General features: G+C 52.7%; 1 protein-coding gene across 1 annotated transcript; it reads right to left on the bottom strand.

The window, feature by feature from the left end:
• Window positions 1-14,065: 14,065 nt before the first annotated feature.
• Window positions 14,066-25,608, bottom strand: TBATA (thymus, brain and testes associated). Its single transcript, XM_070364719.1, has 8 exons — window positions 25,381-25,608; window positions 23,040-23,195; window positions 22,140-22,219; window positions 20,603-20,773; window positions 18,576-18,657; window positions 17,563-17,707; window positions 15,762-15,814; window positions 14,066-14,722 (listed from the first exon to the last, which is right to left on the bottom strand). The coding sequence occupies exons 1-8, from the start codon at window positions 25,532-25,534 to the stop codon at window positions 14,643-14,645; spliced, it is 921 nt and encodes a 306-aa protein (XP_070220820.1). The 5' UTR covers window positions 25,535-25,608; the 3' UTR covers window positions 14,066-14,642.
• Window positions 25,609-26,915: the final 1,307 nt, after the last annotated feature.

Below are 26,915 nucleotides of genomic sequence, written 5' to 3'. Positions count from 1 at the left end.
GTGGGAGCACCTGGGAGGAATTTGGGGGTCTGCATATGGAGGATGTGCTCGTGAGCAGAGCTGTTCAAACACACAGGGGTGGCTTCTTTGCAAGGTGGTGAGCACTCTTTCCCTGGAAAAGTCCATGCAGGATGGGGATGTCGGACAGGAGGTGGAAGGAACATGATGGGTCTTATTGGGCGGGGAGGGCTGATGTGGAAATTGCTGTATAATTTAAAACTATGGTTCCACGCCTTACTCCTTGCCCATGACAGACATCACTAATCCATTACCACACCCTTTCAATGAGTGTTCCACAGGCCCCTCCCTGACAGCTGTGGGGCCCAGGGCAAGGGCACAGAGGCCCCCTCCAGGGACCTCACATGACCATGTGTGTCTAGCTTTCAAGTCCAAGCTCCATTTATATCCCTGTGCAAACAGCTTCCCCTTGGAAACTAGCCCTTCTAAACACGTCTGTCACTTGGACCTAGGGGTGCATATACGTGGTGACCCAGACACACGTAGGGGGCTACCTTGGGAGATGCTACCACAGGCCCTAGAACTGCACTCAGGACTGCTGGGGTAAGGAATACTGGAGGCCAGTGTGCTCCGAGTGTAGCCTGCAGGAGGGGACTCATGGACCTTGGGGGAGGGTACCTGACCTTGGTGCAGGCCACCTCGCCATGGTGGGTAGTATGGGTGGAGGGGGGCCCTCTAAGATCTCCAACACCCCAGCTCTAACAGCAGTACTGGCACATTTCATGGGGCAGGGATAGCACATGGAAACATGCCAATGCTACCTGTCTTGTGCCCATGGCAGATATTGCCAATCCATCACTGCAGTCTTCCCCACTGAGCCCAGACTCCCCCGGAGGCCTTCACAAAGCACTGCAGATACTGACCTCTGATCAGTTTCCACGGCCAGGACAAGAAACAGCGATGTTAGACTGGGTCAGTGAGTTTAAACTTTTACACCATTGGGAACCTTTGTTCGGGCTCAGCATCCCAAAGCAGGACTGCAGTGGCCCAAGTGGAGGAAGAGGGACCAAGAAACCAGCCCCGAGGACCCTCCTCTGACCTCGAGGACCCCACAGAGTCCTGTGTGTGGATGAGACAGCTCTAGGGAGCCTGTGGGCTCTAAGGTTCTGTGGGACCCTCAGCCCTTCTGCTCATCTGAAAAAATGTCAGTGAAAGCATTTGCCTTGCCCACCGGTGAAAACAATGTGACCAGAAAATGCAAGAGAGGGTGGATGAGGGGTATCCTGGGGGTGACGTTGGTCCCTGGGTTATTCCTGGAATAGGGCTTGAGGGATCCAGTCAGCATGGAGGATGGATGAGCTGTCGCTGTGCCACAAGAGTAGACCAGAGTCAGGGCTTGGGCTCCTTGAAGTCCCCAGCCTCCACCTGTGGAATCTTGCCGCTTTCCCAGTCTCCCTGAAGCCCTTTCATCCCTGTGGGGACTGTTGCTGTTGGAAACCCAGGCCACGGCCCTGACCAAAAGTTACCCGCACCCTGCTTAGGATGTAGAAAGCTACAGGAGGACATCAGTTCTACCCTTACAATAAGAAGCCAATAAGCTGCAGTGTCATGCCCTTTTAGCCTGTTACGGGGCTGAGTTTTCAAGGTAAGCAGGTGGGTTACATTTCAGAGGGTGACAAGTCCCTCAGGGGAGAGAGAGGCTCCATGTGCTCATCTACCTCTGGCAGAGCATGGAAGGAAGTGGTCAACAGAGAAGCAGGTAAGAAAATGCAACTGAAATGTTAACACACTTTTAAAGGTTAGGGTGACAGTTTGGAATCGTTGGGAGCTCCATTCACAAGGGGAGCCTGCGCCTACTCATCCAGTCTTGTCCATGGTCCTCAGCTGGATGCACACGAGGAAGATCTGGGGCAGGACAGGTGAGCCTCGAGAGCACCCTCTGGGGCTCTGACCAAGTCCGAGAGTGCAGATTAAGAAAGCGATTCCGATTCACAGTGCATCAGGTGCAGGCTACCTGTACACGGAAAATTAGAAAGCCTCACTCAGAGAAGTGTAAGAATAGCTAAAGGAAGTCTCAGTATGGTCAAGTTCTCAAAAAGACTTGTAACGCTATTCCACTCAGAATTCCAGCAGGCTGGGTGTTCTTTGGAAATTGCAAACTGATCGTAACATTTTTATGGAAATAAAGAGGACCTAGGATATCCAAAACAGTTCTGAAAAAGAACAAAGTGGGAGAATTTTTACTACCTGATTTCTAGACTGACTGTGAAGCTACGTTAACTAAGATGGTTTGGCGCTGGTGTAATAGATACGCAAAACAATGGAACAGAAAATCCGGAAATAGACCCACACAACCCTAAGTTCTTAACAAGATGCCAAAGTCAGGGCATGAGAGTCTTTCCAGTAAATGATGTTAGAAAAATGGAAGCTCTGCATAGAAAGAAAGAAACCTCAACTTTCACCTCGTATCATATGTGAAAATTGACTCGGTCAAAATGGGTGATCCACTTAAAGGTAGGAGCTAAAACCAAAAACTTACAGAGGAAAAACATTTGTAAACAATCTTTGTGACCTTGGGTTAGACCAAGATGGCACTAAATGCACAGACCATAAAAGAAAAGGTTGACAAATTGAACTTGATTGAAACTAAAACTTCTTTTCGAAAGACAGTGGTAAGAAAATGAAGAGGCAAAAAAATAAGCAAGAAACAAAAAGCAAGCAAACAAACAAAAAACCGAAAAACAACAATGGGAGAAAACCAACCAACAGCACAAGCTGGGAGAAGGTATTTCACATAATATATCTGATACTGGACTTGTATCCAGAACGTATAAAGAGTTCTTAAACAATGCCCCCCCTCAAAATGGGCAAAAGATTTGGACACTTTACTGAAAATGTACAATGACAAATAGGTACAGGAAAAGATACGCAACATCACTGATTGTTAGGGAAAGGGGAATTTAAATGGCAAAGAGTGTCTATTTCATAACCATTAGAATAGCTAAGCGCTTCCCTGGTAGCTCAGATGGTAAAGAATCTGCCTGCAGTGTGGGAGACCTGGGTTCGATCCTTGGGTTGGGAACATCCCTGGAGGAGGGCATGGCTACCCATTCCAGTATTCTTGCCTGGAGAATCCCCATGGACAAAGGAACCTGGCAGGCTATGGTCCATGGGGTCGTAAAGAGTCGGACACAACTGAGCAACTAAGCATAGCACAGAACAGCTAAAATTAACAAGATTGGCCACATCAAGTGTTGGGAGGATGTTGGGCATCTGGAACTCTCATTCTTTTAGGTAGGAATGCAAAGGGTGCATCCACTTAGGAGAACATTCAGATGCTTCTTATAAAGTTGAACATACAATTACCTCCGACTCAGTGATGACTGCCTTATGTATTCACATGAGGGAAATGAAAACATTTGTCCACAAAACAATTTGTATGCAAATGTCCCTTAGCAACTTAATTCAAAATAGACCTCGACTGGAAACAACCCAAATATTCACCAAATAGTGGATGGATAGATAAACTGTGACGTATCCATACAAGGGAATACTACTCAAGAACAAAAAGGCGTGAACCGCTCATATGGACGTGCACACATCGATGTGCACAGATCTGCAGAGTGTTCTGCTGAGAGAAGAAGACAGGCCCCAGAGACTACACACCAGGTGAGTCCCTTCATAGGAGATTTTGGAAAAGATAAAACAGACCACTGGTTGCCAGCACTGGGAGTGGGAGGGAGGATTGTGAGTGGGCATGGGAGGACTTTGTGGAGGACTAGACATGCAGAGGTGCCTGGATTGCGGTGGTCCCACTCATTTTAAAGTGAACTCTCCTATATGCAAATTATGTATCAGTAGAAAATATTAAATCACATAATGAAGGTAATGGGAGACGTCTCACCCAAGATCTCTGCAAATACACTATACTGTTTTCCTGGAGAAAACATCTGCTCCCTTCTCCCATTTGATTCCCAGCATCACCATTTACCACCTGGGTGGAATTGGGAGAGTTGTTTTATCTTTCTGAGCCTTAGACTCTCATCTGTAAAATGGGCATACTTCTTTCTATCAGAATTGCTCATCACTCTTTGAGGTGCTGAGTGCTGGATCTCTGCTTACGTAGGAGGTAGGCTGCTGGAGGAGAGGAACGATTGATTCTTTTCTTATTTGTGTTCTTCTCTCTTCACCCCCTGCCTCCCAACAGGCCTCAATAGAGGCCTCTGGGACTCCTGGCTGCATGATGCTGCAAGAAATTTGTAAGGACAGCCAGAGGCACCCAGGCCAAGCCCTCGGCTCCTAGGCAAAGGACCTGTTCCTGCTTCTAGGACTCTCTGGGAGCAGGTGACCACCCAGGGCTGGCAGCGCCTCATCCCAGAGAAGTGGGAGCAAGAGGGCACCCGCCTAAGCTCAGAGGCCCAGGACAAGCTCAGGCTCCACACCAGCACTTGGCTTCATGTGCAGGCTGCCCAGTCACCACCCACCTTCCAGCCTCAGCTCCCTTATTTGCAAAAAGGGAATATGAAATGACTCACAGGTTAGTTTAGAGCAAAGGAGACAGTGTCTATGAAAGTGTTTAGCAAGTGAGGGATTATGGTTGCTCCTAAAATTCTGGTGATGGATAGCAACATAAAAGAGATCTGCAGGGAGCCAGGAGTTGGGCTGGGGCCTGGTTCAGTTCTGCCTCACAGAGGCCCTCCCTAAAGCCATTTGGTGGCTCTCGTCGCCCTTAGGGAGGAGACCAAAGTCCTTCCTCTGGCTGCTGAGGCCCTGGTGGTCTTCCTCAGGGGATGTTTCTCCACCTCTGCTTTAGAAAACATGGTGCACTTAGGGGTTGATCTCCGTGGTGACTGAATAAGGCCTGTCCTCCCCCTGGGACTTGCTTTTAATAAATGCAGCATTTTCAGGATGAGTAAACAGGGATGCACAGAGGTGGTGGGTTCTCTGCTTCCCTGCAGGGCCCCACAGGGCTCCCGAGCTTCTCCTTAGGAGCCAGGCCCTGGAAACCAAGAGGCAGCTGGAAGCCAGGGGTGAGGGTGGGGAGCCCACTGGGTCTTGCAGCTGGAGATTATGTCTCCTTGGAGGAGATTGTCACTGGCTGGATCAGTGAGAGGAAGCTTAGGCCTTCCGTGCATATAGAATTAGCAGCAGGAGACAGTGTACAGATGTCTGATCCACCTGTGCAAATGGGTAAACTGAGGCCCAGAGAGAGCAAATGGCTATTCCCAAATCACGCCAGTGGTGGCAGGGACCAGGCCAAGAGTCAAGTTTTGCCTATGGTCAAGCAGTATGTTCCTGACAGATCTCAAGTCTCTTGGGCTGGTGGTTTCCCACCCTTTGTCCCATCAAAGGTCTAAGTGCTATCTGAGGTGGAGCGTAGGCCTGGGGAGGTGATAGGAGTGTGGCCTCAGGAGTCTCCTGTGAAAAAGAGCAGAGACCAGATTACTAGGTTCTAGTTCTTTTTTTTTTTTTAAACAGAGACATCACTGTGATTATCTCTTAAAAAAATTTTTTTTAATGTGGGCCATTTTTAAAGTCTTTATTGAATTTGTTACAATATTGTCCTGTTGTTTATGTTTTGTTTTTTTGGCTGTGAGTCATGTGGGATCTTAGTTTCTGGACCAAGGATGAAACCCACACCTCCTGCATTGGAAGCATGAGTCTTAACCACTGGACCACCGGAAAAGTCCCTGGGTTCTAGTTCTGACTCCGCCACTCATTGTGTGACCTTTGGCGAGTTATTTAAGCTTTCTGAGCCTCAGTTTCTTATCTATAAAGTGGGGATAATAATACGTGTTTCACAGGGTTAGAGCGAGGATTGAATGGCTTATTTTTGCGGGCGTTGCATACATAGTTGCGGTCCATGCAAAGCCCTTAGGACAGCGTTTGCACACGGTAAGTGCTGCGTGAGTGTTAGCTGCCATTTCCAGCCTCACTTCCCCCTGCCCCAGCCTCCTGAGGGGAGAGTGGTGGTGAGGGTCCCATGCAGCAGATTCAGGGGGGCTGGGGATGGCCGGGGGCACAAGAACCTCCGTCTCCAGTAGGCTGTCCTGCTGCGGGCTGCTGACATCCAGGAACTTCCTGTGTGGCCAGGGTGACTCTGAGCAGAGGTAGCTTAAGATGGGGTGGGGGTGTGCACGAGCCAGGCCACACTGTGAGGGCTGAGAAGGTGGAAGGAGGGCAGAGGTGAAAGAGGCTTTCAGCCACACAGGGATGCTGGTTGGGGTCCCCTCCTGGGCATAGGGAACTGGGGGAGTGGTTCGTCTATTTCTGGGCAGTTAGGTGGAGGGAGGTGCCTTTCAGGGAGAGCCCTTGGTAACATCCATCGGGAGGATGCTGATTTAAGGCAAGGGTCGGCTAGCATGAAGACTGCCGAAGGCTAGGAATGATGGTTTGCAAGCAAGGGTATTATCTGGGGGCTTCTGGCAATGGGAGAAGAGAGATGAGGGGGCGCCTAGTGGTAGAATGCCAGGGGCTAACAGCAGAGCTCTTCCCTAGGACCCACAAAACTGCAAAATCTCCAGAAATCCCCAATGCTCATTATGACTGGATTCCTCCTGGTGATTTGTGCAGGAGCCAAATTCTGCCTCTGGGTTGATATGAGCGGCAGAGCTGAGGTCAGAGGCAGCAAGGCCCCCAAGTCTCTATGTCTTCAGGAGCCCCAGAAATCTTTAGACAATGGGAACAGGGACAGTTCAAGGATTTCTCACCTAGAAGTCATGGGCAGGGGAAGAGAGGGTCCCAGAGTCCCAGGGGACTAAATACTGAGCAGGAGACCTGAACCAGGAGCTGGGATGATATCCTTTGCTGATACTGTGCTTGGGTCTGGACGCTGGCAGAGGGCCAGTTTATAAGGTGCTTTCTCTAAGTAACCTCTTTCTTTGTCTGCTTCTGCTTTACAGACGTGGACACAGATGCACTGAGTCAAGAGACCTGCCCAAGGAAGGCATCCAGAGCTGGAATGTGAGCCCAGGTGGGGATTCTGCCCTGGAGCATCTGGACCCTACCCCAGGAGGCCCGTGAGTGAAGGGACGTGGCCAAGTCTCCTGGGTCAGGCCGAGACAGGTGAGGGGCATTTGCTGGGTAAGCAGTGAGGAGAGGGGCCCCCAGTTCCGCAGGCTCCTGAACAGAGGAGCCACCTGGCAGCTTCTGCTGGGGTGGGGAGGGGGCGTGCTGGAACTGGGGCAGGGAGAAGAGGGGTGTTGGAGGCAGCCTCGCATCCAAGGTTGGGAGGGCTGGGGCTTCAGGGTGCATCGGTCTCAACTCACTGTCCTGGGGTAGATTATTCCTCCTGTGGCCCCTCGACCTTCCCACCCGTGCTGGGCACTGCCAGGCTGGCACGAGGCTTCCATCAGGTTGCAGGTTAATAAATCTCACTCTTCCCTGAGGCCCGAATTGCAGGATTGCACTTTATCTCAGTGTGGTGCTGCAGGAAAGAAAACACTCTTCGGAATTCAAATGTATGAAAACCTCATGCTGTTCTAAATGTAACTAGGGGAGCTCACTAAGCAAATCTTGAGAGGCTTTGATAAAGCGATCACCACTGACCAAAAGAAGAGAACAATGTCACTGAAAGCAAATGACTGCAACCACTTTTGCCTTCTAAGGGAGCAGCAGAATTTATATCACAGAGTAAGCAGGTCTGTGCTGCTGGGGGCACTGGGGAAAGTGAGGCTGGAGAAGGCGCCCTTTGTAACCATGGGGGGCACCCTTAATGGAGAGAAAAAACAGTTGTAGAGAAGGGGTGGGGGAACCACAAGACTGAGATGGCAGTGGGGACAGGGAGGAATGGGCTGGGTGGGGACTTTGGGGGATACAGTTTGCTTAACGGGTCTAATAGTTTATTTTTTGGCATTGTCCCCTCAATCCTTGGGGTGTCCACCCCACACATTAAGGACTTTGCAGGAGTCAGGATTTGTGTTTATTTTGGTAGAAATTGAAAAAAATGAAACGATGCACAGTTGAAGATAAAATAGTGAGCATAGCCCTGGAAAGCAGGAGTGGGGCAGGGCAGAGAATGAGGTGCTGAGGAGGCTGTCCCCCACCCCACACATACTCCAGGAACTTACAGAAATTCTGAGGAGTGCACCAAACTGCGCAGAGATTCTAGGAGGTGAGGAGCTCAAGGAGCAGGAACCACACACTGACATCTGAGTTGCAGTAGAGAAGTCACCTCTGCTTTAGCAGCTTTGTTGACGAGGCAAGTATTTGTGCTGGGATAGTTGGAGTAGGGCCTCCTGCAAGCAGACCCCACTCCTGTCCCATGGAGCCAGGGTAAGCATTTGTGTACTTGGAGGGAGCCTGAAAATTGTCTGGACCGTCAACTTTGCAGATGGGGTGACGGGCTCAGGGAGGAAGTATGTACATTCTCAGGTGTCGTCCAGTGGCAGAGCTGGGTGGCTCCTAACCCAGAGTGAGGAAGAGGCTGGAGTGGCAGGGACAGGAGAGATGCACCAGGGGTGGGAAGGCGGCTGGGCCTCTCGTGCCTGGCTGGTGGTGGCGGTAGGGGAGAGCTGCCCAGTTGCTGCCAGGGCTTCCTGCATGCTCTGCCTGGAGGTGCCTTACTGAGCTGGCCACAGATAAGGAGACAAGCTCCGGGTGTTGCCTGGACGGAGAACAGCAGAGAGAAGGCACCCACAGTCCCCAGCCCCAGCTCTACCACTAACTGTTAGCAGAGGATCACATTCTTTCATGGGGAGGTGGGTCGCAGCCCGCAGAGGCCCCTCCTCCACCACCAGTCCTCTGACCCCCACCTCGGGAAAGCCCAATTGCTGAGCTCCTGGGTGAGTCCTCTTGGTCTGCCCAGAGCCCCTACCCCGCAGCCTAATCTAGACCTTTGGTTCTGGTGGGCAGCACCCACCTGGAGGTGTCTAGCTCCCACGGGTGAGTGAAGGAAGCAGTGTGGTCCTCCTGAGCCAGCACTTCACGGGTCAGGCTCTGCCAAGGCCATGGTGGCTCAGGCGCCAGAGCAGCCAGCACCCCCAGCACTTTATGAGAGGCAAACGCCAGAGCCCCACCCTCAGTGAGTTGTGGGGAAGGGTGCAGAGGAGGCGGGGGCCCTCAGAGGGATGGTGTGGGCATGGATGAGATGCTTAGACACCCTGGCCAAGTCCTTGGGAGCTGTGAGGATGGGATGACCCTTTCTCTACCCCTTCTGCCCAAGTGGAAGCTCACAAGGGCATGAAAAGAGGACTCTGGTGTCTCCCCGAAGCCAGGGAATCTTAAGATTGTGGAATCTTAAGATTGTGGAATCTTAGAGTGTTTGAATCATAGAATCCCAGAAATACTTGGTATTGGAATTCTGGAAATAACTGGAGTGTAAAATTTTAAAACATGTTTTAATGCATGGTTCTCTTTTATTTATCATTATGACTTGGAGAATGAAAAAAGACATTAAAAATATACTAGTAGTTTTCTTTAGTGTTTTGACTCTATATTTACTTTTCCCAGTTTTCTCTGTTTTCCAAATATTTGCAATGAGCGTGGGTTATTTTGAAAATGAAAAATAAACAACATGTAAAGATAGCAGTCTGCCTCTTATCACCAGAGGCAGTACACTCTTGTAACTTGAGTGGAGGCTAATGATGTCCTCTTGTTAGGGGCAGCCCTTTTTCCCCGATATGCAGAAATATGGAAGCATAAGATTTTTAAATCAGTTGCCAAAATATAAAAGTCTGGCACTTGTAGAATCTTAGGAAAAAGAAACCAACCTTCCCAGAGAGGTGAAGCAGCCTAGAACTTTTAGCTCAGGGGAGCCTAGAACTTTTGAGAACAGGAGCTCTCAGAGGACTTCAAAATCACCTGGCCCATCTCCTCCATTTATGTCTGAGGACTCTCGTGAGAGGGCAGAGTCTTGTGTGAGGTTACCTTCTTCTGTGGCTCCCAGCTCTGCCAAGGGCGGCAGAGCATCTCCTGGGCGGCAGGCAGGCAAGGGGCCATGTGGTGTCGCTGACCACTCCTGACCCTTGTCCAGTGCTGTCTCAGACTAGAGCTGCATCTGAGGGAGACTGGCCGGATCCAGAGTCTGGGGGCTGCCAGCTTTGTCTGCATAGAGTGTATCCACCTGGTCAGGGGGGAAGAGCAGAGAAGCCCTTGAGAACAGATGGTCACAGGAAGTACCTGGTGTAGGGGAGAAACTAAGACAGTGTGTTTTGAATACATGTATGTATGAATGAATCAGTGAGTGTGATGGTCTTAGTGAATAAGAGCCGGCAGTAGGTCATACCTGGGACCTGAGTCCTGGCTGTGCCGCTGAAGCTGACACACTTCCCAGGGACACTGTACCCACTGCACACTCATGTTCTTAGCAGCATTGTCCACAACAGCCAAAAGGCAAAAGGACCCAAATGTTCATCATTGGGTGGATCGATAAACACAGTGGAGTATCACATATAATGAAATACTATTCAACCTAAAAAAGGAAGGAAGTTCTGGGACTTGCTACAACATGGATGAATCTTGAGGACACTGTGGTAAGTGAAGTAAGCTAGTCACAAGATGACAAATACTGCATGATTCTACTTATATGAGGTACCAAGAACAGTCAGATACATAGAGACCAAAAGTAGAAGGGAGGTTGCCAGGGGATCGGGGAGGAGGGAATGGGGACTTATGGTTTAAAGGGTATAGAGTTTCAGTCTTGCAAGATGAAAAGGGTTCTGTGGATGGTTGGTGCTGATGGTGACCCAACAATATGCATGTCTTTAATATCACTTCCCAGATGGCTCAGTGGTAAAGACACCTGCCAATGCAGGAGACGCAGGAGTTGCAAGTTTGATCCCTGGAGAAGGAAATGGGAGCTCGCTTCAGTACTCTTGCCTGGAAAATCCCATGGACAGAGAAGCCTGGTGGGCTGCAGTCCACAGGATTGCAAGGAGTCGGACACTGAGTCACTGAGTATGAGTGATCTTACTGAACTGTATCTTATAAATGGTTAAAATGGTAAGTTTATATTAAAAGTACTTAACAATCAATTCTATTAAGAAGTAATTTTATTCTCAAATGATGGGGAAGAATGGGGGAGGGTCAGAATCATCAAGTGTGACTGAATCCATGGCTTTGTCTCTTGGAACAATGATGACCAACGATGGTGTCATCTCAAAAGCCAACATTCCTTCCCACTCAACAAAAAAATCCAAGAGCAGACGGTGTTTATTCCAGTTCGGGTCATATGCTTATCCAATCCTTGAACCAGTCCTTGTGCCCAGGGATGCGATACTCCAGTTGGATGGAGCTAAGTTTCAGGCGCACTTGGAAGGAGGGCAGGGGACATCTGGGCACCCCAACAGGGGCTTCCATAGTGGGCAAGGAGACTGGATCCCAGGAGGACCTAATAGCAGAGAAGACTGGAAGGGAAAATCTGTGTTCTTGCTTCAGTCAGAGCAGCAGAGAGTAGGGAGAGGAGAAATTCCAGGGCAGCGTGAGCCAAGGAAAATTCAGAAGTGACTCAGAAGTGGCCATGGGGTACTGACACCCAGCAGAAGTCCCCTTGATGGCCAAACAGGGGCTCAGACAGAGAGCACTGCTAAGCAGAGCACAGAAGCTCTGCAAAGCCGAGTCGCGCTTACACACCACAGCCCAGTAACCAGCCCGGCCCCCAGCCTACCCAGGGCCTTAGGTCAAGAGGGCGCTCTGTGCAAGGGCCAGTGCAGGCAGGCCTGATGCCGCTTGCATTTGCGGGAAGGCCAGTGGCGACTGTGCTTTGTGACATGTCTAGATGGAGCCTTCCAATTCCCCCAGCTGGCTGCCCCTTGGGCAGTCAGCAGCGACTCCCTAAAACATGGAGAAAGTAGGCAAGCCTGTTGGAGGACTTTAAAGAGGGCCAGGGAGTCAGCAAACCCTGCTGAGCTCCATATTCCAGAGATGGAGGAGGAGGGGCCAGGAGGAAGAGCAGGTGAAGTGACTGGAAGTGAGGGATGGGTCGAGACGAGTGGGCCTTGGGGTGAGCCTGAGAGGTGGCAGCTGGCAGGAAGTAAGGGGCACTGACTGAGAAGCCCACAGCCCTGGGTTTGAATCCACTACTTATTGACTGTGTGAATTTTGATGTTACCGTTGCTCTGAGCCTTGGATTTTTCTACCTGTGAAACCTACCTACGGGTCGCTGTGAGCCCTGAATGAGATCAGATCATCCCAGCCAACCCGAGGTTAGCCATCTGTGTTTTTGCAACAGAGCCGTTTCCCATTTGCATGTTGTGTGTTTATTTCCACGGTGTTTCCATGTGCACTTGGTTCAGTTCGGTTCCCTTATCTTTCTCCTCACAGATTGCAGAGCCGCTGACAAAGATCTCGTCTGTTCACAGTCTACCCTCAAAATACCCAGGTAAGAAGCCTGACCCAGAATGTCTTCTCTTTAAACACAGTGCCAATGGGTGCAAAGCCAGGCAGTGACACAAGCATTCTGCAGGGAGTTGTGAAAGCAAACACAAGATGGAGAAAGCAGAGTAATAGATTTGAAGGATGGGCTAAGAAACTTAATTTTTTCTTTAGAGGCTATACCTTGAGATGTTTTTAAGTAGCAAATGTCTCCATTATATAGTTGTATATTTAAAAATGACATATGTATTTTCAATTATATATATGTTTTAATTTGGCTGCACCAGGTCTTAGCTGTGGCACGAGGGGTCTTTGATCTTTCTTGTGGCATGTGAACGCTTAGTTGCAGCCTGCGGGATCCAGCTCCCTGACCGGGGATTGGACCCAGGACCCCCGCATTGGGAGTGAGGAGTCTTAACTACTGGGCCCACCTGGGTAATCCCCTAAGAAACTTAAAAGGGGAGGTACCCTCCAGAGAATAAGAAAATTATGATACTCTGCAGGGGCAGATGTATGATTCTACTAATACTAACACGGTGTATCTAGAGTAGTCAGACTCAGAGGCAGAAAGTAGAGTGCTGGGTCTTGGGAAAAGGGGGAAATGGGGAGTTGTTAATGGGTTTCAGAGTTTCAGCTTTGCAAGATATGAAGAGCTCTGGCGATGGCTGATGGTGAGAGTTGCACGTGGTGTGAATAGAGTTAAACACACTGAACTGTACACTTTGAAGTGGTTTAAATGGTTCATTTTTTGTCATGTCTATTTTATAAGAAAAAAATTCGGAAAATTTTTGTGGGCTTTCTGGGGGCAAACTGGTGGCAGGGTTGAGGACAGAGCAGGAGAAAGTCAGCGAGACGGCATAGCTTTTGGTTTCGTCTGTATGTTTTGTTTTTGGCTGTGCCACTTGGCATATGGGATCTTAGTTCCCCGACCAGGGATCGAACCTGTGCCCTCTGCAGTGGAAACATGGAGTTCTAACCACTGGACTGCCAGGGAAGTCCCAGGGCATAGTTGTTTAATATGATGCTGCCACCAGGGAAACGTCCCTAGTGGCCAAGGACCTTTTAAAAACAAGACAATCTTACACTGACCATGAAGCTTTTTGCTGGATTCACAGCAAATCCCCACCCAGTCCCTCTTCTTGATTGAAGCCTGCTGAGCACAAGTTTTGTGTGAAAGGGGCTCCCTGAATTGACACAGGGAGAATGGCAGCAGACCTGGAAGTGTAGAATGGAGTCACAACCTGTGGACGGAGCCAAGTCAGTAGAAGTAGGAGCTCAGAGCCATAGTGACCACGACATTGCAAATACTCAATGCCAATCCCCCCAGCCCCAACCAAGAAATCTGTAGAAATCTCAAGGAAGACGTTGGATTCCCAGAGAGTCAGGGCCATCTTCTCTATATCTTAAAGGATAGAGATACCCCAGCTGCATCTGGGTCATATTTATGTAATATCCTTTTCCTTTTCGATTTTGTCAACCACCATTGTGCTAACTCTATGCTCGTCCTGAATGTAAGCCCAACTTTTGGTGAGGGTTACTGTTCACAGAGGATGAGATGGCTGGATGGCATCACTGACTGGATGGACGTGAGTCTGAGTGAACTCAAGGAGTTGGTGATGGACAAGGAGGCCTGGCGTGCTGCGATTCATGGGGTCTCAAAGAGTCGGACACGACTGAGCGACTGAACTGAACTGAACTGTTGACAAGGCAGCAGAGTCCAGCAGGTAGAAGCAGGGATTCTAGAAGCAGACGTGTTGTGTTTGGATCCTGGGTTCTCACTTTATTATGTGGCCTTGGGCAAGCTGATTCACCCGACAGTCACTCAGTTTATTCGTCTAGAAAATGAGAGTGATTCTCTACCTCCTAGGGTTTTGGGTGAGCATCAGATACAGTACCACATATAAAGCACGTACAACAATTCAGAGTGTTCATCAATAGCTAGTACCTTAGTCCTGCCCCAGTGTCTGGTAGGAATTCGATTATTGCTATGGGTGAGTCTTCTAAAGCAGCCTGTGAGTTCCCCACCTCTGCGCTAATCTACCCAGAGCCCTGTGAGTCCTGGCTCAGGGATGAGCACAGACCTGTCTACCCCTTGCCCTTTGATTCTCTGGAAGTGAACAGAAGCAGGGAGGCCCCACACAGGGAGGCTTTCTCCAAGGGAGTCGGGATGGTTTGGTTCAGCTCATCCCCCTTCCCAGAGCAAACTACATAAACACAGAGACCTCCTGCTGATGGGAGAGTGGAGCTGTCCTCTTAAGGGGAAGACAGTAGTTTAATGGGCTCCACGTGGTAGGAAAACCAGTACTGCTGCTGAGGACTTAGGGACGGAGTCTTCGAACTCAGGGGCTTTTCCTGAGCGAGGCGCAGACTCCTCAGCCCTCTGCCTTTGCCGCCTTCTCTTCTGGGTTCTGGCTGGAGTGCACTCGAAGAACTTGAGCTTTTCCAATGTTCTCTGGGATGGGGAGGGGGACACAGCAGGCAGGAGAGTGTGAGGGAGCTGCTCAGGAGATCTGGGGAGACCCCTGCTCCCCACTCCAGGCCCCGGTGCCCAGGTCAGCCCAGGCTTCTGCTCAGGCTCCCCGGTCACCTGGGAGGGACTGACTCCCTTCCCCCAGCCTCACCTCCACCCTCTACTACATCCAGGTCACAGATGTCTGCACAGTACCTACTCTGTGTCAGACACTCACCCTGGCACCCAGGACCCCTTATGATCTGTTTGGGAGAGCGGTGTACTTCAAGAATACCTGTCTTCTCTCCCTGAAACCTTCCTCCCTTTACCATCCTGCCCTGGCCTAAGGCACCCCTTTTTCTCCCTTGTCTCCCTCATCCCCTCTGGACCTCCATAGTCCATTGTCTACACGGCCACCCGAGGGTCACCCCATGCCCTGATAACCCTCCAGTGAACCCCATGCAGCCTGCATGAGACCACACGCCTGACCTTCCCTGTGGGGAAGGCCACAGCCTGTGGGCTGGCTCTGCCCACCTGTCCCACTTCTTACCACAGTTCCCAACCCACAAGTGTCCAGCCACCCTGGCTTGCCTGCCTGCTCTTTCACCCACACACCTGGCCGTGGAAGCCTTGTTGCAGGCTTTCCCTTGACCCACAGAGGGTTGGATCCTTTCTGCCTCTTGACTCAAGGGACCCTTCTCCATGCCCCCGCCATCCCCCACTCAATCCTTCTGACTCTCCTGTTGCCCTGTTATTTCCCTTATGGCACCATCTCCCTCAGGTGTCTTTGTGGTCTGCACGTCTCTCCCTAGGATGTAAGCTCCGAGGCAGCAGAACCCATCTCTGAATTCTCCCCCAGTGATCCCCAGAGGCTAGCACCTGGGTACTAACTAAGGATCTGCTGAGTGGATGGATGGATGGATAAAATGAGCAGCTTCTTTGGGCAGGGGCCCATCTCTAGAGGGGTCCTTGAATCCCCCAAGGGATCTAGCCTTGGTGGGCTTCAGTGAGCCCCCCAGTGCCCTGCTGTGGGGACTCTTACCTGGTTTTTCGCTTTTTGATAGAGGTGGTGTCTTCATCTTCTTCGGGGATTGGCTAAAACCAACACAAGGACAGCTAGGAAGGTCAGGCTGGAGCCAGACAGCCAGCTGAGTGACAGGGCTGGCGGGGAGGTAGGGAAGGTGCCCCTGGGAAAGGCAGAAGAGCCAGCAGGTATCTATCCAGGGATGGCCCCACCCTGAGCAGGACCCCAACAACTGCGCGCTATCGCTCACTGTGGCCACAAGGAATCAAGGCCCTTCTCTAGGGGGCTGTAAGAGAGGCCACTGCACTGGCCCTCCCTTGGCCTGCTGCTTTCCTGAAGATGGGAACTCTAGTGAGCCCTAATGAATTACTGACAAGTATGGATAACGCTCCTGTCTTGTATAGGCTCTGCACTTCAGCAAGCCTTTTGATGCACCCGAAGTAATGTTTCTTCTCTATGACTTTAGGAGACGGGGTTTTTGAAAGAGTGAAACTGAGGCTCACAGATGGGAGGTGGCTTTCCCAAGATCACCGTGAAGTTGCCTTACCACTGTGTCTCCACTGGTCTCAAGCTAAACAAGAAAACCAAGTTTGGGGCCAGAGCAGGCACCTATAACCTTTAACACATGCAAGCCAGCACTGCATCCCGCCTCCTTCTTCTCAGTCTGCCCAGTATCCAGCCACTCCCAAATTTCACATTCCCTATCACTTCGAATTCCTGGCTTTCCCAGCCCTCCTCACTCCTGACTTGCCCTACTCTTGCATTTGTTTGTTCAAGATACACATCTCCATGTTCACCCCTACTCGACTATGTGGCAATCCCTGGGCATCTGCCTTTCCAACCAGCTCCTCGGGACTCTGAGTGCTGCTGGGCTGGGAAGTTGGATAAGCCTGAGTCTGCATGCATGCTAAGACGTGTCAGTCTTGTCTGACTCTTTGTGACCCCATGGACTATGGCCTGACATGCTCCTCTGTCCATGGGATTCTCCAGGCAAGAATACTGGAATGGGTTGCCATTTCCTTTTCCAGGGGATCTTCCCAACCCAGGGATCGAACCCTTGTCTCTTATGTCTCCTGCATTGGCCGGTGGGTTCTTTACCACCAGCGCCACCTGAGAAGCCCAAGCCTGAATATGAGTCCCAGCTTTTCTGCTGCCCACCCGGGTGACTTTGGGCTATCATTCAACTGTCCTGAGCCTCAGTCTTTTCATCTGTAAAATGGGAAGCCATACTGCCTCCATGGGTGGCTGCATGGACTAGAAATGTGTTCAACACCCAGCCGTGTCAGGTACACACAGTGGACACTCAGGATCGCTGGTCCCATGGCTGACACCCAGGCCCTGCTGCCCTGCTGTGTGCAGCCTTCCCTCATCTTCCCCTTCCCCAGCTTGTCATTAATCCTTCTTTCAGCCATCTGGAGGACTTAGTACCAGCACAAAGTTACTTCTGCATGCCTTATGTTACCCTTCCTTCTCTGCTTGTGTTTTCCCAAGGCCCAGGAGCTCCTGGGGAGCTTGATGTGTGTGGCTTATCCAGCTGTTTTGCTACAAGTGACTCAGGTCACCGCCTCCCCTGCTCCTCCCCTCCATATCCTCCACAGCAGGCCTCTGGAGTCTGGTCTGGCAGAGAAAGTCTCTGAGCCGTCAGGTGGCACCAGGGGTCCTGGGGAGAGCGGGGCCTCTTCCTCCAGCGCAGGCACAGGCAGCCCAGGCTCTGGCCTCCTTCCCTGGGCCTCCTCGGGCCACACCTGGGCAGACAGGTGGCTGAATATGAGGGAGCAGTTCCGGGAACAGAGGGGCCGGTGAGGGGTGTGACCCCCACCTGTAGGGTAGCTGGTGCCTCTCTTGAAGTGAGTCTTGAACTTCCAGGAGCTGGTTCAGGAGTTTTTCGGCTGGGATGGGCACTAGGGGCTGGGGAAGGAGCTGAGCCACGGCGGTCTGCAGGAGCCCTAGTGCCATGTCTTTCTCTGTAAGCACAGCCGAGGTTGGGGGGAGGATGCTCAGGGGCAAGACCTCGGCCCCTGTCCTGCTGCTGGATGGGACGGGCAGGAGCAGGGCCTCTAGCTCTTCTGTCCCACAGGAGTCCACGGGGAGGGCCGTGCATCTCTCTGGCCCTTAAGCATGCCTCAGCCTTCCACACCTTTACACACCTGCTCGTGTGTATCTTATTCTTGGTTTACTTGCCATCACACCCCCAACCCTCTGGGAAGCCTGCTGGGGACCCACCTTCCTCCCCGTCCTCCTCCCCTTCCTCCTCCACTCTCTGGTCCAATCAGTTCTCTGATTGTTCCTCACCCCTCTACTTAGATACACTCTCCACTCACCATCCCAGTGTCTATGTGTACGTCTGTTCACATGTACACATGTGTGTGCGCCTATGTGTGTGTTTGCCTGAATGTGTATATCCATTTATGTGTACATATGTGTATGCTCTTATGCACATATATTAGCATGAATGTGTATGTCCATTCATGTGTACACATACATGTGTGCTCTTACGTGTGTGTATTTGCATCTTTGTGCATGTGTGTTTCCCACAGAGGTGGATTAAGGACTGTCTGTCTCCTTCCCAGGGGCCAAATCCCAGGGGTCAGCATGCAGGAGGGTTTGCTCTAAGAAGCAGTGTTGTGGAAACCCTGCGGAGGAATGCGGAGGAGAAGGCAGTGATGTTGTCTAGCTGGAAAAGGTTAGTTTGTGACTCCAAAAAGGAGGAGCAGCCCCCGTGTAAGGCCATGGGATGGGAGCGGAGTGAATCTGAGTCCTGGAGAACCAGAGGACACAGCCCTCAGCAGCCTCCACTCAGATGAGAACCGGGGCCCAGGACGATGTCCTCACCCTTGGCGGGCGCGTAGAGTAGCCAGAACTGGATAGCATTCAAGGAGTCTGTCTGCAGAATTTGCGAAAGCAGTTCCAGGATCTGTGGGCAGGAGGACAGGCCTGGGTCAGTGTGGCTGGACAGCATGTTCTAGCCGGCAGCACAGCCCCTCCCCATAAAGTGTTCTCTCCCCACATCCCTGGCTAGACTGGCCCCCACGATGGTCCCTGCCTACCCTCTGCATGGACTTTACACTTTATAGAAAGCTTTCTCTGCCAATAGCCCTGGAGGAAGGTTTTTCACCCCCTTCCTGGACAGATGAGGGATCTGAGGAGGACACCTGGCAGAGATGCTGTGGCAGAATGAAGCCTCTGAGTCAGTTTCTTGGACCCCCCCATCCCTGAGCCCTGTGTGGTTGTACCCCAAGGTCCCTCACTGGGGAGGCGAGGTCAGAGCTGGCTGTCAGCTCCTTAGAGACGCACCGAGTCCCGAATGCCTGGCTCCTTGGTGTGGGAATTTCACGGACCTCGTGGGCCTCCCCTTCCTGAAGTGCCTAAGCTCAGAGTCTGGAGATGTTAGCAAAGAGGTGGGCTGATCCCTGTGGACAGCTTGAGGGTTGGAGCCAGCTGGTTCTGTGCACCGCTTAGTCGGCAGCCCCTTCCCGCCCAGGGCTGGGCTGTCTTCGCTCCCAGGGTCCTTCTCAGCCCACTCAACCTCCCACATCTTTGCTACTTCAGGACCCTTTCCCCACTGCGTCCTCCAGTAAAGGGTCAGCGGCAGGAGATCCAGGCCTGTCTGAGGAGGGCTACGGGGGCTCCCTAGGCGGGGCTGCTGATGGCGGCGGCTGTGTAGAGCCGGGGCCTGCAGTGGGTGGTGGAGCTCCTGGAGTCCTAGGAAAGTGGGGTCCCTTCAGTGTTTGGCGCCAGTCTCCCCAGGTCTGCCACGTCCCTGGCAGAGTGGAAACTGGGCCAGGTCTCGCCCCCAGGCCTTGCCCTAGGCCTCCGCTTGCTAGGCTGCCCACCCTCTCCCTCAGGGAACCCGCTTGCTGAGGTGAACCCCACCCCTCATCGGCCTGGGACCCTCCTCCATTCTCCGCATCCAACTTACCTGCCCTGTGCCCCCTCCCCACAGGACCTGAGAACCTACTTCCAGGCAAGGTGAGGCCGCCCTATGGTGGAGAAAGCACTGTGTTTGAGCCCCTGCTAGGCTGCTCCTTCTCTGGGGACCTGGGCCACAGGCCATCACCCGGCAGGGCCTCAGCCTCCTCATCTGTGGAGTGGGGATCCCTGCCCTGTCCGCTGTGTCTGTTCCCTGAGCTGTCATAAGGCTGCAAGGGGACTGCATGCTTTAAAGTGCTGGTCACGGGGCAGGTGTCAAGATGTCGCCACAGTCTGGCCTCTCCTGGAGAACACGTGCACCTCTGAACAGGGACTTGTACTGCCTTGCCCACTGGCATGAGTCCTGCGTGCCTCCCAGGCCCTAATGGGAAACTTGAACACAGAGGAGGGGTCTTTATGCTTTGTTCCAGCACAGACCAGACCCCTCCAGAGTGTGGGGACCTGGCTGGGACCAGCCTTGCAGGCTGCGGGGGCAACTGGGTGTGGTGAGGATGCACCAGGCAGGGCCTCCACCTCCAGACAGACCTCCACCTCCATGCTTCTCATTCCACTACTGCGGCTCCCTTCCTTAACTTATCAAGTACCACCGCAGGGCCAGACCTTGTGATAAAACATCTGTTCTTCCAGTTTGACTAAATGATAGAACTAAGGTCCCTAGAAGGGAAAGGACTTAAAGATGGAAAGGCTTACACAGAAACCTAGAAGCAGCTGGGGATTGGAATCCAGGCTCCTGACTCCCGGAGCTGGGGTTTTTGAGTCTTAGGGTCTCAGGGACAAGACCTTCTCCCTGGAAGAAGCCATACGTGAAAGCACTATGCAAGGGTCCTAGTTGGATCCTCGTGAGCCTGGGAGCAGGTTCCACCAAGTTCTCTGCCTTCAGATGAGGGCCTCCATAGGGTCCACAGCCCCCAGCCTTCCCAGCACCTCACCAGCAGCTCCTGATCCTGTAGGACAAAGGTCTGGTCTCCTCCATCTCTGCTCGCAGGCTGGTTTCGGCCCTGGTGGGAGTGGCGGCGGGCCATGGCCCGGGTAGAAGCAGGAATGAGCCTGCCAGTCTCTGCTGAGTACTTTGCCCCCTGTTCCCGCTGAGGCTCTTCCTTCTGCTGGGGAAAAATGTGGCCAGAGACTCCAGGAAGAGAGAAAGAAGAGAAAGCAGAGGGGAAAGGTGAAAAGCAGAGGAGGAGGCCAGGGACCCAGGATGTCAACCAGGCCAGCCTCAACCTGTCTTAGACCCCACTCACCAGTGGGGGCAGCCCTTCCTTCATAGCCATTGCTCTTCCCCCTGGAATTTTACTGAAGGTCGGCTGTCCCCACCCCCATGGTCCTTGGTCTTGCCTGGGTAGGCCCTCCTTCAGGTCCCTCCCCTCAGCCCATCAGAGATTTGAAAATAGTATCCTGTACCAAGACCCCCACTGCCTTCCTTAATTCTTAGCTCCGCTGCCCCTAAACCTGTCCCCCACAGCTTAGCATCCTTTCTTTGCCCTGGAAAACCTTCCCGAGCCAGGTGGGCACGAGGCCTGGGACCTCCTGCCCCTGGAACTCCAGTTAAGACTGGTAGTATCCTTCTCCCCATTTTATTTATTTTTAGTACTTATTTATTTGGCTGGGCTCAGTCTCAGTTCCGGCATGGGGGATCTTTTAGTTGTGGCTTGGGAACTCTTTAACTGGGATCTTCCTGGACCAGGGATCGAACCCGTGTCCCCTGCATTGGCAGGTGAATTTTTAACCACGGGACCACCCATTTTAAAGATAAGAAAACTGAGGCCCAGAGAGCTTAGCTGAGTTACCCTGAGTGTTACAGCAAGTTAGCTGTGGAATGAGAATGAGAACTCTGCTGCCCAAGATAAGGGTAGGACCAATCTCAGCCAACAGGGGCCAGGCCTGTCCTAGGACCAGTTCCAACTACCTTCAAGCTGCCTCCTCCTCGTCTTTACTGATTTATCAGCAAATAGCACTCAGGCTACCGCCAATCTCTCTGAAATCCTTCAGTGATGCTCCATCCCTTTGTCAGGTGAAACATGAAACTAAGTTCAGAAATGAGAAGAAAGCTGATCTTGCCCACATCCAAAGTTGGCCCCCCTGCGACTCCTCTCTCACTGCTGCCCGCTTATCTCCTGTGCTTTTAAACCCTCCGTTTTCTAAAACGCTCTCCTGTATTTTCTAGCTTGCGAATGAACATCTGTGCCACGTGCCTCCACCAGGAACACCTCCCTCCGTCCTCTTCTAAACTATGAACCCTTTCTGGATTTCTCCACCAGGTACACTGTGTTCTCGGAACCCTCACTGTGAGCCTGTCCCTTGGGTTATATTCAGGGACCCCTCCCCTCTGCCAACAGCAGTGCCTCCCGCCTTCCTGAGAAGGTTTGCTCTGTGCTGGTGTGGTTGGAACCACGTGGGAGCGGTTTAGTTACAAAGGAGTGGGTCCATTTCATTTCTTCTTGGACAGCTCCTTTGTTCTGCACCCACCTCCTTGCTCTTCAGCTCACTCTCCTTGGTGAAGATGGCCACCCGGGAAGCCAGGTCCTTCAACTCCTTCTTCCAGGCCTCTGGGAGGAGGGGGCAAGATCTGGCCAACTGATCCCCGGGGTCTCCCTGTGCACCCTCCCTTTGGGCCGAGTGTGGAAGGGGGATAGGTGGAAGAGCCTCCTCTCCTCCCTGCCCTCCCACCCAGGATCTTAAAGAGAAGGGTATTTTCACAGGGCAGGTGGTGCCCTCAAGGGAAGGAGCTGGAATCACACTATTGGTTGGTGGGTGGGAGTGCTTGCTGCTGACATTTGTGTCCCAGCCTGTGTCTTAGTTGGGAAATGCTGGAGAATGTTTGGCTACGTGTACCGAGATGTTTGTGATTTAGACTCGCTTTGCCTCTTTCAGGAAAATGAAGCCAGGGTGGAGATTCGGTTGATAGGCTGTGCCAGTTGCTACAACACTGAGCGACTCCTGGCCAGGTTGGTAAAGAGCCCTGCAGGAAGCTTTCTGGGCCCCTCTGCCCCTTCTCCAGGATCCTCCCTGCTCTTTGGGGAAAGAGAGAGGCTTGGCCCAAGTGGAGGCCTCTGAAATGCTGCCCCAGCACTCCCTATGGCTAACTGTTCTGACTGGCCGGTGCCTGAGCACACAGGTTACAAAATTCAGTATTTCCAATACTGTTCCTGGCTAGAGCTGGAAGTCACATGTCTGTTGTCCAGATATGTTTGTCCTCTGCTTTTTCTGACTCCTCAAACACCTCAGAGCCAAGCAAGGGTGCATTTCTGAGGACCTTGGACCCCCACCCACCTAAGAGCCATGGCCTTTTCCTTCTCAGGCACCTGTCCAAGCCAGGCAGCCCTTGGGGCCAGGTATAGCCCCAAGGTATAGGGCCCTAGTACCCACCAGAATAAAGCCAGGGGTCCCGGTTGGACTGAGGGTCTCCAACAGGCACCGAGATGGTGGGCATCCTGATCAGGTAGCGGGATAAGAGTGTGGCTTGAGGAGAGGTGGCCAGAGAGAGCTCGTCCCTGACGACGCAGACAGGCTTCCCGGTGAGATCTGTTAAGGGTTGGAGGCAGTGGGAAAGGGGACCTGAGTGGACCCCAAGAACTCCAGGAAAATGGGAGGAGGCTGGTGGGCAGGGAAGCACTCAGCCCCACTTCTTCCAGTAAACACAACCCCAGAGATGGCTAGGGCTGGGAGGGCCTCTCAACCGCTCTGACCTTACCCCAGGGGACACTCAGCATGGCAGCGAAAGGATGGGCTCAGGGTCACATAGTGAGACTGGCCGAGGGGAGAGGAGAACCCGGGCTGCCTGGGACCCTCATCTGGGGGTCCCTTTGGTTTTCTGTGACGGGGTAAGGAAGTACAGGTGTGAGCGCACAGAGTGTGTGGAGCACACAGAGGCAGGCAGCTTCAAGAAGAGGAGTGGGAGCAGGGCGTTAAGCCACAGTTTGTGGCGAGAAGGGCCTTGACTCAAACCACGGGGTGCGAGACCCTCTGGATAAAACTTCATGCCATCTGTCAGCCTTGCAGGTCTGAGTGCATGGCACCCTGGGGGTGGTGAGAGGCAGCTTACATGTGAGGAACCTCCAGGCTAAGGTCTGTGTAGGATTATAGCATCATTGGCTTCCCAGGTGGCGTTAGTAGTAAAGAATCCGCCTGCCGATGCAGGACATGAAAGAGACGTGGGTTTGATCCCTAGGTCAGGGAGATCCCTGGAGGAGAGCATGGCACTCCAGTATTCTTGCCTGGAGAATCCCCTGGACAGAGGAGCCTGGTCGGCTACAGTCCATGGGGTCGCAAAGTGACTGAAGTGACTTAGCATGTATGCAATGGCATCGTTAGATGGTTAAGCTTTGGGGAGCACCGTGGTTAGGACTTAACCACAGTTTCTCACTCTCTCCTCCCGGAACACTTTCCTCGGGTGCCAGGACCCCTCTCTCTCCCGGGTCCTCCTAGCTCACCAGTCACTGCTCTGCCACTTCCCCTTCATCTCCTCGACCCCGTAACCTTGGGGTCCCCAGATTCATGCCAGGTTCTCCTCCCTAGCCTCTACAGGGTCCTGTGATGATCCCCATCCAGCACACCTCTTCAAACACCACTCCCATTTGAGTGGCTCTCACATTTGCATCTCTGCCTGAAACTGACGCGACTGCCTACTTGGCGCCTTCCCTCGGGCTTCCCCACCCACCCTCCTGGGACTTCTAAGAGGCATCTCACATGCTGCATCTCCCAGCATCTCAGACCAAACCCCGACCCTTCCCATCCTCCACTGGCCCCGTCTACAGGCTCCTCTATGTTAGCCCAAACCCAGTTTTCCAGTTACTCAGACCAAACACCTTGGGAGTCAGCCTGAGTCTTCTCTCCATCTCATACTCCATTTTTAATCCATCAGCCAAGTCTGTTGGCCTCGCCTTCTCTATCTCTCTAGAGCAGGGCCACTAACTCCTCCACTGCTATCTCTCTGGTCCAAGCCACTGTCCATTCAGAAGCCAGCAGAGCCCTCTGTTACTTCTTTGCTCTCAACCCTCTGATGGCTGCCATCTGACTCAGTGAGGTGGCTTAAGGATGACGACGGTGAGCTCCAAGGCCCACAGGACATGGGCCCCACTGCCTCTGTGTCTCACTTCTCCTCCTCCTCATTCTGTTTCAGCCACACCCACATCCTCACTATTCTCCAACAGGGGGCTCTTGCCTGGGGGCCTTTGTCCCGGCTCTTCCGTCTGCCTGGGACACCTTCCCCCTGAGATCCACATGGTCATGTCCTGTCTTCCTTTAGTCTTTGCTTGAATACCACGCTGTTGGTCAGGCCTTGGCTCTGTATATAGCCTTGGCACTTCCAGCCTTCTGACACCTTATCTGTTTTCTATTCTTCCCCACTAAAGGTTGGCTCTGTGAGACCAGGGACCATCTGTCTGGCTTGGTCGTAACGCCAGGACCTGAAAATGTGCCCCACTCATAGTTCACACTCGTTAGATCTTTGATGAACAAATAGCTGAATGGATGAAATGGCCTGAGTCAGAGACGAGAGCACAGCTCTGGAGCAGAATATCCATCCCTTTCTCTGATTCGTAAGGTGGGAGAATCGGCAGGGATGTAGATCCTGTGGGGCTCTGCAGTCTGCCCTTGGAATCCCCACCCTGCTCCAGGTGGGTCTCGGCTTGGCCAAGAGTGGCTGGGTCCTCCCTTTCCAGCGGCCCCCCAACCCCCACCGTCAGGCCCTGGCCTACCCCAGCCCTACCTTGGATGTGGGTCACGTGCTGGGGCTGGGGGTGGTGCCTGGAGAAGAAGGAGTGGTGGCTGAGGCGACCGAAGCGGTAGGCACTGGGGGTGTGGGGCTTGGATGTCCTCACTGCCTCTCGGATCAGCTTGAAATCCACGATCCCTGGGATCATCAGTTCTTTCTGTGGCCCGCTGTCCCCATGGCTCCTTGGCTGGCACCCCGACTTCTTTTCCAGTTTCAGCTCACCTTTTGGACTAAAGGAGAGGGCCAGGGAGAAGCAAATGGAGCCTTAGGCAGCAGTGCCCACCTGAGCTTATGGGAGTCCATTCCTGAGATACTCTGAAAACTGCTTAACAGATTCCACCACCACCCCCATGGCACTAGAGCTGGGCCTCTCCCAAGGTCCTTTCTCAGCCATGCCATCTGGCCCTGGGGAACCTTCGGTCTTCCTACGATGCCTGAGTAGAGAGCCAGGATCCATCTGACAGAACTCAGATGGAATCTCTCAGGACCCCGGTTTTCTCTCAGAGACCATTTCTGAAGCCAGAAGGAAAAGCCATAGACCTACCTCCTCGTCCAGACACCTGCGTTGGAGCAAAGGCAAGTTATGTGTGCCTCCGGGGCCAGGGGGCTGACCCTAGCATGGGCCTCTCCCCAAGCCAAACAGTTGGCGGTCCAGGAGAAGCCAGCTATAGGCTGTCACCCAACCCCCCCTTGCCCTCAGGAGCAGTTTTGGCCCAGACTCAGCATCCAGGAGCTGATGCCAAAGCCAGACTAGGCCAGCCAGTCCTCTTCCCATGAGGGCCCCCCTGGGAGCCGCAGAACTGTTGGTCTGGCTATCTGGGCTGCGTCGCTGTGGGGAAGCTTCAAGCTCTTGCTTCGCTTCGCTTCGCTTCACTGGAGACAAGCGTCTCAGGTTCTCCGTCCTCCACCCGCATCCCTTCCCTCTCCTGAGGATGCTGTGCCTTCCCCCAGAAGAATAGGTGGAGTCCGTCCAGCAAGGATCCAGGGGTGAGCTGCTCTCCTCCAGGGGTCTGGTGGGACCACCTGCCTGCTCACTCTCTGCTTCCCCTTCTTGCGGCCCTGGCTGAAGGGAGGCCCTCTGGAGGTGTGTAGATGGACTCTGGATATGCTAAGCAAGGCATTTTGCCCCGGGGCCCTCTGATGCTTTCGATGACCAGGCCCCTGAGTTTCCTGTTCCATCCTCGATTCGCTTCTAGGGGATCTGGGACTTAAAGAAATAAAGTAAACCTTCCCTGAACATCACTGTTAGCTGACCTCCCCTGCCCCCAACTAACGGTAGAAGTCACCCCCTGAAACCCCTGGAATGTTTATGCTCCTGCCCCGAGCCACCACACCCTCTCCTGACCCAGGAGGGGCCCTGCCTGGACCTGTGTTAACTCAGGCCTGAGAACCCACTGGGCACCTGACTGATACCAGAGGGAAGGTGACCTCCCCTTGGACCCTCAATCTGTTGAGTTCCTTTGTATTCTACCCTCCCCAGCTCCCTCCACCTCCTCGGTCAGCAGGGAGGGCACTGGGGACCTTACCTC

Source organism: Bos mutus, chromosome 28, assembly GCF_027580195.1.
Source record: "Bos mutus isolate GX-2022 chromosome 28, NWIPB_WYAK_1.1, whole genome shotgun sequence".
In the NCBI taxonomy this organism is placed as follows: Eukaryota; Metazoa; Chordata; class Mammalia; order Artiodactyla; family Bovidae; genus Bos; species Bos mutus.
Note: the sequence above shows the minus strand (reverse complement) of the source record. Positions and strands in the feature narration are given on the sequence as shown.